The sequence below is a fragment of the Xylocopa sonorina genome, chromosome 1 (genome assembly GCF_050948175.1).
Source record: "Xylocopa sonorina isolate GNS202 chromosome 1, iyXylSono1_principal, whole genome shotgun sequence".
NCBI classification, from domain to species: Eukaryota; Metazoa; Arthropoda; class Insecta; order Hymenoptera; family Apidae; genus Xylocopa; species Xylocopa sonorina.
Window position 1 is genome coordinate 3250897 of NC_135193.1, and position 12499 is coordinate 3263395.

General features: G+C 45.6%; 1 protein-coding gene across 6 annotated transcripts in view; it reads right to left on the minus strand.

Annotated features, from left to right (window-relative positions):
* Window positions 1-12499, minus strand: part of Sk (small conductance calcium-activated potassium channel) — a 183084-nt gene that overhangs the window by 17724 nt on the left and 152861 nt on the right. For 5 of the 6 annotated variants that reach the window (XM_076897410.1, XM_076897386.1, XM_076897395.1 and 2 more), the window contains one exon: window positions 3463-3558. The exons of the other annotated variant lie outside the window; for it this stretch is intronic. In XM_076897410.1, coding sequence (XP_076753525.1) covers window positions 3463-3558 — 96 coding nt within the window. The remainder of the gene's footprint in view (window positions 1-3462; window positions 3559-12499) is intronic. 6 annotated transcript variants of the gene reach the window in all.

Genomic DNA, 12499 nt, shown 5'->3' on the forward strand with positions numbered 1-12499 from the left:
AGATACCCGAGCCCCGTCCTTCGTTAAACGAGCCCTGGCCCGGGCTAACGCGATTCATTCCGGTTGATGTACGGCCGTGGGATTAACCAGATAGCAGAGAACCCGAAGAAACTTCAGCGGGCGTTATCGCGGCCGCCAACAGGGCGCGGACACCCGCTTCCGACTTATGACGGCTTACACCACTGCGGATGAATCCTGGAATCCGTGGCCACCCGTTCGTGTATCATCGATTACTGGCGGGGATCCGTCAGGCTTTGCGACTAGGAACCGATCGGATATTAGAGACGAAGGGATCCTCTGAGCGTGGATACGAGTGTCTGAACGCCTTTCGTTAGGGGCTTGTTCGCGTGCTTTGTTCGACACTGATTGGGTATTGAAGTTTCAGCAGAAACTGGTTATTCTGGAGTGAAAGAGGGTGGTAATTGTAGGGTCACACGCGTGTAATCTTCCTGTGCTGCTTTGAAGAGTGACGTACGATTATTTTTATTTTTGTTGGAGAGGGATATTGTTGACGAGAGGCTGGTTCTTCCTGATACGGTTTCTGGCAGAGAAGACAGTCGAGGTATTGGTTCTCTCAGGATTGAAATTGAAAAATTCGTCACTCGCGACGGTGCTCGACACCTGGGTGTCGTAAAATGCCATAGGTGCCACTCGAATATCTTCCTGCTGTCCGGTTTTTACGATTGTTTTTACGTCGCGATGAATGAAAATAGCGAGGGGAAGTAGTGTCGCGAGGGATTACCGTAGAAAGTGTACGGTTGGTCGATGTAAAGTACATTTGCGTTATTATTCGCGAGACGATGAAAGTTACCAGGCTGCGTTCGATTATACACGACCCAATCTACTTCCACTCGTAGCCTCTTCTCGCGATATTTACATTCTACTTTCCCGCGTTTAAGTTACGCTTATACGTTTTACACAGTCCAAAGCGTGTCTACACGCGGCCCACATCTACTCGTCGCCTGCTTACGACGTTCTCTTGTTGTATGATTTGAACGAAACAATGATTCCTACCGTGACAGTGGGACGATAATAAAATTACGAGACGATACTGGCGTCTAATAAACACAGTTTCCCCTCGATGAATAGAGGAACCTCCAGCAATGGACCGGATTCATCGTCAGCGGTTCGCTCGTACCGCATCCCGTTTATCGTCCCGTGAAGCAGACGCAAGTTCGCGGTATTATGCCGGTGGAACGAGCAAGCGGCGCGGGATAACGCAATTAGACCGGCGTGCGTTCGTCATCGTGAACAATTCGCAATTTTCTCGCCACCGGGGTGCGGCAATCGAGTTACCCAGCCGATTCTGTATAACGCGATAGAAATTCAGGGACGCGAGGCGTGCCACGCTCCTCGTAATCGCGGCGTCGACCGGCGACCAGGCTGTTTATCGACCGATTCGACAAATTACCAGTCCCCCCACATCGTATCTCCGTTATTTTTCTAGCGGAATAATTCGTAAAAATATCTGAATACGTACGAAGCGTGAAATTTGAGAAGTCGTGCAACGAGACTTTAGTTGCTGCTTACTCTTCGTCGCGTTTAGCACGATCGATCTTTACTTTTGCGCTGTTTATTCAAAAATGCATCGAGCAACAATACTGTAGAGTAATTTCTCGTAATGGTCGACATCATTGTTCCAGCGTTTCAATTCGAAGACGCGATATGAACGAAACCAGTCGTCAAATCGACAATGCTCGCCTCGATAGTCGCGCGCAGACCGATTTGCTTTAATATCGTGGCATAAAGGCCGTCGTCGTTGTCGTTGATATATCTACTTGCGGCCGGTCTGGTCGTACCACAACCGGTTATAGCCGATAAATGCACGGCTCGTTTAAAGCGGCCGCGATTCGCGCGAGTAACGCCAAAATTCATCAATTGTTCGACATTACGAGGAACCGTAAAAATCTTGCTTAATTGGTTTCGAAGAGGAGAAAGAGCGAGGTTTACAATGGAGATGGAATCGTTTCTCATAGAAATTCATATTCATCACCGCGATTGTTCGCGGCGGAAAATTTTAACGAGGCATTTACGCTCTTTGTTGCGCGGATTGTGTAATGAACGCGCGATCACCGCACGCGTTCATTACGGATTTATTGGCGAAAATTCAGGACACTTGGGACTGTTTTCTAGCGAACGAAATAGGTATTTCAATTTTATCGCGATTAAACGTTCAATAAGTTTGACAGGAAAAGGATTTAAAAAATTGTCACGATCGAAATGAAATAAATTTCATGAAAGCAAACTTTCATAAACGATATACAAAATAACGAGATACTCGACGGATGAATTGAATCTTCATATGGAAATCCGAATCGGACACCTTCACACGAAGTTTAACAGTCGATGGAAAAAACATCCGCCATTCCACTCGGATACGCGGCCGTTAAATCTTCGTTCGCTCGCCGGAAGCCAACAAATTGCCGCGGCAACAATTCATTATTCACCGCGGTTCCGTTGCTCGATATCAGTTTTGTGCCGGTGAAATTTCACGGCCATTAATCAGATCTAATCAGGAGGCGATAGAAAGTAGCGGGGAGCCGGAAAATTAGTTTTCCATCGATCGCTCGATCATTTATCGCCAGGACATTATTAGCCGCGTTTCTAACAGGTGGGCCGATTTCGCGGGCCTCGAGCTGCTCCTCGACTTTTTCGATCGCCGCTCGAACAGTTCCGGCGGTTATTCCGGTCGCTCGTCTAGGAGGAAGACGAATGAAACGGGCAGCGAAAAAGTGGTAAAGGGTAAGAGAAGTAAAGAGGGGGAAAAAGGGAACAGAAATTCGTGGAAGTGGATGGAAACGCGCGGAGAAGGGGCGCTCGAGGAGATCGTTAGTAATCTCGTTAAGTTGGAACATCCATCATTGTTCCAACGTTTTCTCTCCGCGGTCAATTAGAAACCATTCCGATTGAGATGGCGGAACCACCCTGAACGATGCAATCGATAATCGTGGACGCCACCTTCCGAACGATCGGATCCTCGATAACAGGGGGATATGTGTTTGCAAAGGGTGGAAAACAGATTACGAATAAAATGTCTGCGGAATTCATTCGCGAGTGGAAATCTCGTGGCACCTCTGGTCGTAACACGTGTTGCGGGAATTCAGAGACGCACGATTCGTTGATGAGCATCGAATCAATTGGTGGCGTCACTTTTTTCCACTGTTACGCGATACATCGACTCTAATTGCATTTTTAATTATGAATATGTTGTTTTAATTTAGGAAACGAACCCGTAGAACGCGAAAATCTACGATGATACGTACGAGTAAGCGATTCAAAACGAAAATGGGATCGTGGTCTCGAATCAACCCCGCGATCGAACGCGATGGCGTCGCTCTTGCGTCGCGCAACTTTTTCCCTCGCACCACCGTTGGTCGTACGGAGGCAATGTCCACCAGAGAGATTGTTTACATGCACGCTACAAAGACGTAACATCGAGCCTATTGGATTTTTTATACGCACCTGAACTTCTAAGGCATGGTAAGCAAATATGAGGCCAAGCAGTATCACAGTAGACACAGAGATCAGGGTTTTCAGTGCTGTCGAGTAAAACGAGGCCTGCAACATAAAACGTCGTCCTCGTAAATCCCAGTGCTGCCACTCAGATCATGCGTCGTCTTTATCTCCACCGTCGCCTCTAAATCTACATTGGTTTTCAGTAAAGAAAATAAACAAAGAAGAAAAAAAAACAAAGAAATTTATCAACCGCATTATTCGAAAAGCCATTCAAGCGCCAGAGTCCGTTTAGAGGGTTAATTTGACTGTATCGCGAATCACCAATCTGTCCGATAAATTCAAAGTCGATTCGTTAAAAGGAGACGCATTGAGAACGGCGTCGCTTCAGTTCGTTTCTTGTTGCTTCTCTCGTTTTGTATAGCGTGAACATTGATTAGTGAAACTATTATCTGATCAACGTGGCGCTGAACAGTTGCACGCTAGGAAAGCGAGCCCGTTCGGTTAAACAATTTGCTGAGAAAAAGTTTCCAAGCGAGTTCGATAGAGCCAGTTATTTTTAACGCGATTTTTCGCACGATCGATACTCCGCGCGCGGATAATTAAAATCGCTGGCTTCCGTTAGTAACGCTGGGGGGAATTTCGCGTCTCGTCAGGCGGCTTCGTTTCAAAGCCTGAAAAATATCGAGTCCGGGGTCGCGTAAAAATTCGTACGCATTATCGATGCCTCTGTAATCATGGAAACTAGAACGCAACGAGATACCTCTCACGGTATTCCTAATTAATGCTCGCCTTTTTACTTCCACCTATGCTAATTACAGCTGCGCGTTAAACGAGAAAGTTCCCAAGTAAAAATGTAATTAGAGGACTCGTTTGTGCGCCACATGTTACCAGAGATTGTGGGTAATACGTTTCTCAGTTTTTGAACATCGCTTTCGGTGAGATTACTCGATTTTTTCATTTCGTTCGACTAGTTTCTCTTTGCTATTTGCTTTCTTTGTATCACGCAAGTTTAATATTGTAAATATTAATTAATTTTATGCAAGACACTCTGGAGTGATTTGTAACAGTATCATAAAATGCCATTTGATCGGAAGTTCAATTAGTAATGGACCCTTTCTTTATGGATCGATCACAATCTCTGCTTCCTCCTGTTTACAATTACTCGAGATCCTTCCTGGAGACTAATTGCTACGCTCGCGGAGTCGCAGCGCAAGGTAAAAACGTCTACAAAGACGCAGACAGCGGGCAATGAAATATTCAGACGTCCACGTAAAGTTACTTATTGCTATCTCGTAAAACTCGAACGGTGGCTGCGCTTTTAAAGGCGGCACTAAATCCTGTCACCTGCATTTCCGTTCTGGTAAAAGCTTGCAAAAACCCCGGCCGCACGCGTAGCGTCCGCGTCGTGGAAATATAAAATTTCCCGCCGCCGCTCAACAGTTTATGTTCGTCGCGAACAAATGCAGAAATGTGGGGATATTATTAATGTGTGAAACCGCAGACGCGTCGTTCCGCTTCACGGATAGTTCCTCCTCTTTCGAACGAAATTATCATTCGTTTGAATTCGTAGAAATTGCGAAAAAATTGTTAATCCTTGACGTTTAAATCGAAGTAAAAAATTCAGTTCAATCATAAATCGACTGGGCGCCTGAAAATTAACCGCGTGTCCGTATCGATGGACGTGTAACATTTTATGAAATAAAAATGTGATTTGAATTTTACGTCAGTCGTTCAGCGATCAATTTCAGCCATTTGAATTTTTGAAAGCAGTACAATTCGATAAGCGAAGCTTCAGCTACCAACAATCTCTTTAACAGTAAATAGAATTTATTTTACTCGCCTGTGTTTAATCGCTATACACGTATTCCACGATATTTGTTGCAATTTTATATATTTTTATATATTTCCTTCCAAATTCGTACCTTTCACGTGGAGAACAGGCGAAATAAAAAAAAACCAATAGAATTTTGTGTTCCGATACGATTAATCTATCGTATCGCTATTGTACAATATGAGCGACAATTCGTGCTTCGAAGCCATAAGTTTCATCGATTCAATATCACATGTATGCTTCATTGGGATATTTATATGTAGATACGCAACATAAAATGGTAAAAAATTTGCTGAAATTCCTTGCTGCTTCACTCGAAGGGTGATCGCTAAACGATACACGGTCGGCAGTGAAAAGCGAACGGGGATGGAAGGCCCTAAAACGTAAGAACGAAGAGAGTCGTTGGGTCTCGAATGAAGTGCCCTCGAATCGCTCCGACCACTTCGAGACGAGTGTTCTTTCTGTAATTATCTCGAGGACACCGTGCTGCGCGATGATTAAATCACAGTGGCCGTCGAAAGAAATGCTCGAACGTGTTTCTATATTTACTCTGCATAATCCAGTTTTATCGCGGCCTCTGCCGGTCAGAACAGCGGAATTCCGGTCCGCGAGAAATCGAATTAAACAGAATTCGATTCCGTCCCGTCGGCGAAATGTTTGTCAAATTATTGGGAACCGTCGAAGAGTAAATTGCACGGAACAACCAGCGGATTCGATTAGCTGTTCCATTTAGAAAAGTCTCTCATCCGCGAGAATCACGCGACAAGTGTTTAACACTGAATAAAAGAAAATCTTGAGAGGAAAAGAAGCGAGCGAGACTCGTCGATTAACCAAGATCGAGAGTGAACGAGTAACGATCAGAAGCTGCACTTTTCGACCGCGTTAATTCTTCGACGAAACAAACGCACCCCCGCCAATACGGAAACGCGATTTAAACGGGCGCATTCTACGTTAATTGACCGAATTTATGCAAATACGGTGCGATTTCAGAAATGGAACGTATACATACAAATGGTATATGCAAATGACCCGGGGATTACATTATTATACTGCATAATGCATAATACCCCGTGCATATATTCGATAACACGCGATATTTCGCGAATAATATTCCAAATTAATGATCATCGCTGTCTGAGGTCGTATAACGAAATATAACATGTCCGGCGCAGTTATCGGCAAAAGAAACTTATCAAAGAGGCGAATCGTTGATAAAAGTGATTAAGAACAATTGCGATTCGTGGCAATCGCAGGACGGAAATTCGTTTAGGAATTACGCGCGGATTTGATCGTCCCACGAGGGCCAGGCGTTCTAGTGGTCAAATTCCGGTTTCGCTGCCGCTGAATTTGCGGTTTTCATAATGGCAGACAGTCGGTTAATTAGTTAGTTACACGTAAGAGGAGTATAAACTAGCCACGGATAGACTCTCAAGGCATGTATCTCCGTAAATACGATCCCAACGACTAATCATCGCGCGACTCTTCTCGACGACGCTCATTGATATTGAAATGGACGAAAAGTAAGACGAACCGATGAATGGAACCTCGTTAGAACGGAAATCTACCGACATCCCATCTTCAAGACGATTTAACTAGCCTTATTACTTATCATCAGAACCGTTTTAAAAATCAAATCGCTTCTATCGATAAATTTCTCATTTTCGTTTCATAGTTTAGTAACCATTGTTGCGATCGTCCTCATCGCAATCGTTCGAGACACCAGACGAAGGGTCAACCATTTTTAAGCGACGATAGCCCTCGATTGGATCACGAGGTCACACCGCAACGTTGAATCATCCCTGCGCCCTTCGTCGTGGCATATAAACTACAACGAAAGTGAAAAGGGTCTAACGAGATCAGTATCGAGCTCAGATCCGTGCACCTTCTTGCTCGTGATTCGATTACAGAGCGTAACGCGGCTTCTAAATTGCGACGGAAGACCCAAGTCGCCATCAGACTGGCCGCGCACAAGCGCGCCGTTCTCCATCTCCGCGACATCGCGTTCCAACGACCGATCCTCCATCCTCCCCCTCATTTCGATGCGTCGTATCCTCGTGAATCCACCTTCCGTGAAGCACCATCGAGTCCCAACGATTATTGTCGACGTCACAGGTGTTCCACGCGCGATGATCATCGACTACGTGAAATTTTTATCGTCCCCTCGTTGCACACGAGAACGCAAAGGGGTGGGAATGTATCTTTCTGGACGACAACCGAACCAGGGGCGGTTTTTCCGCCCCGTTTCTTTCGTCGATAACGTTCGCGAGACTTAAGCCGGAAATCCATCGCGGGGTGCAGCTTCTTCGAGCGTGGGGATTATCGAACGCCGCGCGATCCAACGGAACGAAGCTGTTTGTCGTCCCGTAATTTGTTTCCGCGGCGAGCATTGTCGTCGGGGGAATTACTTTTCGCCAAGCGATGCGATTTCGGGGTTGTTATTGGTAAATCGAAACGTGAGCACCGCGGCTCTATGTATTCATTCGGGTGTATTGGATTCTGTAGAGCTGAGAGAGGGGTTGAAGGAAGGATCAGGGGTTTCCGAGAGGCTCGCTGAGCCGATTCAACGTCGTGGAATACGGTATTGGGAAAAAGTTTTAGGTTATACATTGAACAAATGTTTTGTTACTTCACGATTCGGTTGAGAGATGGATGCTGCTTTACAGAATCCGAATTCAACTCGCAGAATGATATGAGCAACTGTGCAATGCTGTGGATCCTTTCGAAGACGTTGATAAACGATTGTTTCTAGGCGAACCACGCCTCGATTTGAGATATTGTAGGAACAACGCGTCGTATCGATGACGACGCAGGGCGGCGACCATTTAATCGGGACGTGACCGTTGCCACCATGGTGTTCCTCGCGTGAATCAATCCTAATTTCGTACGTCCGACCGATAATGCGTTCGAACGCTCCTACGATCCTCGTCCTGCTCGAACTGATCCATAAACGCCTCGCAGATCCTCTTTTCTTGGCTCCACGTAGTTCACGATTATCCCAAATACGACGTCACGTTCCATCGCTTCGTCTTATTGCTCTCACTGCTCCTCTGTCCTCACGAACGATACTCGCACGTGTGATCCATTGTCTATACAGTGGACATCCGTTTTGATCAACAACGGGTTTCGCAAAAAACGAACGAATCCTCGGACGAATTGGGATCGTTTCGATGCAAGAATCGCCCGTAGCTGGACGTTTATGAACTGTATACTCTTGCACAGACACGTGTATACTTGCTAGCCCGCACTCGACGGTGTTTGAGCGCGTACGCCGCGAGAACACGCGCTGCGGGCTGCTTGCCTCCGCTCTGTTTGTACGGTCTCCACTGGCCTGGTTCTTTCTGAGCTCGATGGTCAATTTTGAACGGCTCGAGAGCAAATTACCAGGCCACGATCGAGATTAGTTGTCGTTCCACCTGAGTACATTGAGCACGATCGTGAGTCAAATTCGGTTTGGTAGCGATCGTTTGGCAAATCGTATGGAACGTCATTCGTCTCTGACTAATTATTTTAAGTGTAGGATCGACGACGTTTTGCAGAGGAAATAGATTGCGATGACTGTTTAAAAATATTACGGATGTAAGGTGAGATGGAAAGTGGAGGATCGATTTGTGTATTTCAAAGGTTCGAATTTCGCTTATAAAGAACTGGGTATAAACGAAAATCATAAGCAATCGATAAGTGCATGGAGGCAGTTGTACAAAAACATTCCACGTTTTATTTGTATTATTAGTTAACGCTTGATTAATAATGGAACTTGTTTAATTACTAATCAGAGTTGGTAGCACAGCGATCATTCAATAATCGGATAACTTTCGTACAAAAGTGACGTTTTATTAAGCGACACGGACGGTGGATGTTAATTAATTTACGAGCGAAATTATGATAAATTTCAGACACGAAGGAAAATTATATTCCAATCGTTAAATCCATGAAAACGTGGAAAGTCTATGATCTTCGCGTGAGAACTTCGCTTTGCGCTCGAGCCGACGATATATTTTCTATCCTGAATCCTTTCGAGTTCTTTTTTTCCCCTTATCACGCTGTCGATATTTCCAGCCGTTTCCATCGAGGGAACAATAAAAAGATACTTTGGATTCTGACAAAGCGCACCATTGCCCGTACGATTTTTCACAATTTCGCTCTCTCTGTTAACTCGAAATAGCTGTCGATTGATGGAATTTGCTAATTGAACCGCGTACATCGGTTGTACTCATTATCTGCCTCCTAATGAAGCTGATCGCACCGTCGAAATAATTTCAACGCCATTCGATGACAACGCGAGCGTTAATAACACGTAACGAATATTTTAATCGATCTTAGAGCGCGATTCAAATTCTTCACGCAGAGGTTTGCAAGAATTTTCCAGCAGGTTCGATAAATGTAATATTCGAAATGTTTGCCGCGAGAGCCTGGCGAGGTGTGCTTAATATTGTGCGAAATATTTAGCAAGAATTTTATTCGATCCCAGACGGAATGATACGTAAATATTGGATTAATTCAGGCCGTGGGAAAATTCACGGATCATCCGCGTATATTTGCACGTTGGATATTTCGAAGGTTTAATTGGAAAATCGCGACGAGCCTTGAGAATATATTACACACCGAGCGCGAGCGCGAACGCGCGGGGGTTTAATAAAAATTAGGAAAGCCGTAGTTGCGAAACTGTTCGCCAGCCGCCGTGGCTGGGGCAAAGTTAAACCGTTTCCAGGTAATTACCTGCTCGTTAACATTGCCTCTGGTATATTCTTAATGAACTGTCGAGCAGTCGCGTGGCGTTATTGTAAATTCACTCTCGGAAACGTCGCTGAGAGCTTCGAACCCGTCGCGGCTGAGAATCTTCTTCGTTCTGTTCCTTTCGTTCGATGTGAAATTTCATTTTCGTATGTTGCTGGCGATAAAGATAGGTGAAAATCTTTTGTACTATTGATAACGCGTTAATTGAAAATATTAAAACAATAATCCAATGTGGAACAGAAATTTTCGTTATTAGAGGTCGTGTTCAACAACGCCATGTTTCAACCCCTAACGGAGGGTTCAAGTTATTATAATAATTCCATTCACACTTTTAACTTCTAACAATTGGTTTCAAATTTTACTTTCATCACTTGCGTGACGAATCTCTTCGAGTTCTGCAACCCCCCAGCATCATGTTTCAGCGCCCATGAGTCACCATTAATTACCCCAACATCGCCACATTGTTTCACCGAAACAAACCAGTCTACCACCGCTTTGTAATTTATTCCAGCGTAGTCAAATTCGAATAATCGTTGCTAATTAGTTGCACGAGGGTAGCTGATTCAGCAGCTGCGAGGAGCGTGACGCCGCGTCGACGGTCGCTTCCGTTCGACGCCAGCCAATTTTCTCGTCCCATTCCCGAACCTCCGTCTGGACGGCAGTTTACAGACCTGGAAACTTTCCTAATTCCGGGCGCAGCTTGCCTCTGGCTCGTGCTGCACGGTCTGTTTACAACGAGTCCATGGAGCGCGTCCTCCGCGTCTCCGATCGAAGGCCTCCGCGGCGTCCTACGCGGACGTACGAACGCACCCCGTGTGAAAAGTGTCGCGTGTCGCCTCCACGTATCGATTCTGCGGGGGCACGGCTATTGTCCCACGCGATACCATCGACCAAATCGAATTCTATTCGTGGTCGCGCGATCCGGGAGGCTGGGTAGCTGATAGCGGAGGCGGTCTCGTTTTATACCGCGATACTAACGCGAAATCGGGCTGGCTCTATCGCGACACTACTCCTGGTCCATCTTCCGAACCCAGATTGCGCGACAGCTTATCGATTCTCATTTTTTCGACCCTTTCTTTTTTTGCTTTCGCAGCTGAGATACGTCTGGGCAAGCTTCTCTATTTTATGGACGACTCGTGCACGTGGTATGCAAATTTAATCGTGTATGGATCACGTGTAATCTGTATTCATAGTTTATAGTTTATAGTGTGTAGTAACGCTTCCGTTTGCGGGAAACTGGTGGTCCCGCAATTTATACGGCGCGTGACTTTCCCGTGGCGTTGCCTAGATTTTACGCGTAAACTTCGAACGAACAGGGAAACGGTCGTAAATGAAACTTTCTTCGAGTGAAAAGAGCAAGCGTTGGTCGGACTGGGTCAATCTCGGTAGGTGTTAAAATCTGCCGTCCCGTTTTCGAGACGTTCCTTTACGACTCCTCTAAACCAATAAATATTCCACCGCACTAATTATACATAAACCCGCGTAGCTTTCGACGAGAACAATCGCGCTCTAATTGCATACTTTTGAGACGCAAATTAAAAAAGGGGGAAGGTTCCCGGAAGCTGTAATTAGGATTTACCGCCGCCATTTCTCGGCGATACTAAGGAAACTCGAGAGAAAGCAAGGAAATAAAAGCACGATTACACAGAATCGCGAGCCACCATTGTATACAGCTACAACACCGTGCGTCCTCTATTCAATTTACAATAACAATACTTTAAACGAGATCCATCATCCCCAACCTAATCGCTCGAATCACAATTCTTTAACATTCAAAGAGAAATAAAGTTTCACAATTTTCTTCAGCTACCATACTCTTATCTTCCCACCCTAAATCTCACAAATTCCAGAGCCTCACCAGGAACAAACAATATCCTGAAATTATCCAAATGTAAGAGTAATAAAAAATGCTTAAGCCAGAGAAAGAAAAAATATTTCACGTACTAAAATACCAAGTATGAAGCGTCGGTTGAAAGGTAAACGTTTCGATGGAAAATGGAGCCTCCACTCTGCCACCGTGGCCAGAGGCCATGGAGAACTTTCGGATCACGAGCCTGGCCCTGAAGCTCGACCCGTAACTTTCGGCGGGCGGAAGGGTGCGAACGCGTCGACGGGAATTTGCGATCGACGGGTAGAAGAGATTGGCCAGGTCGGATAGCGGGTCGCACGTGTCGTGGACGTGCCGGCCGTTTATAAATAAAGGCATTTGACTAGATCCGGGGCTGCAAGCCTTAAGACTCACAACGTTTCTATGACGACGGCATGATCTGTTGCTGCGCATGTCGGTTTCGCCCGCGACCAGAGGAGAGACGCGTACCGTTCGGTTACGCCCTTGGAAATTAGCCGAGCAGTTACGTTCCGTAACGTTATTTAGGGGTTGCTGGCAGCCCAGGTCTGTTTTGGACTGGTCAAAGTTGTCTGAAGAGAGTGGTGCGATTTAATGATCGCGTGTTGGGGTAGCTTATATTTATTACGAGA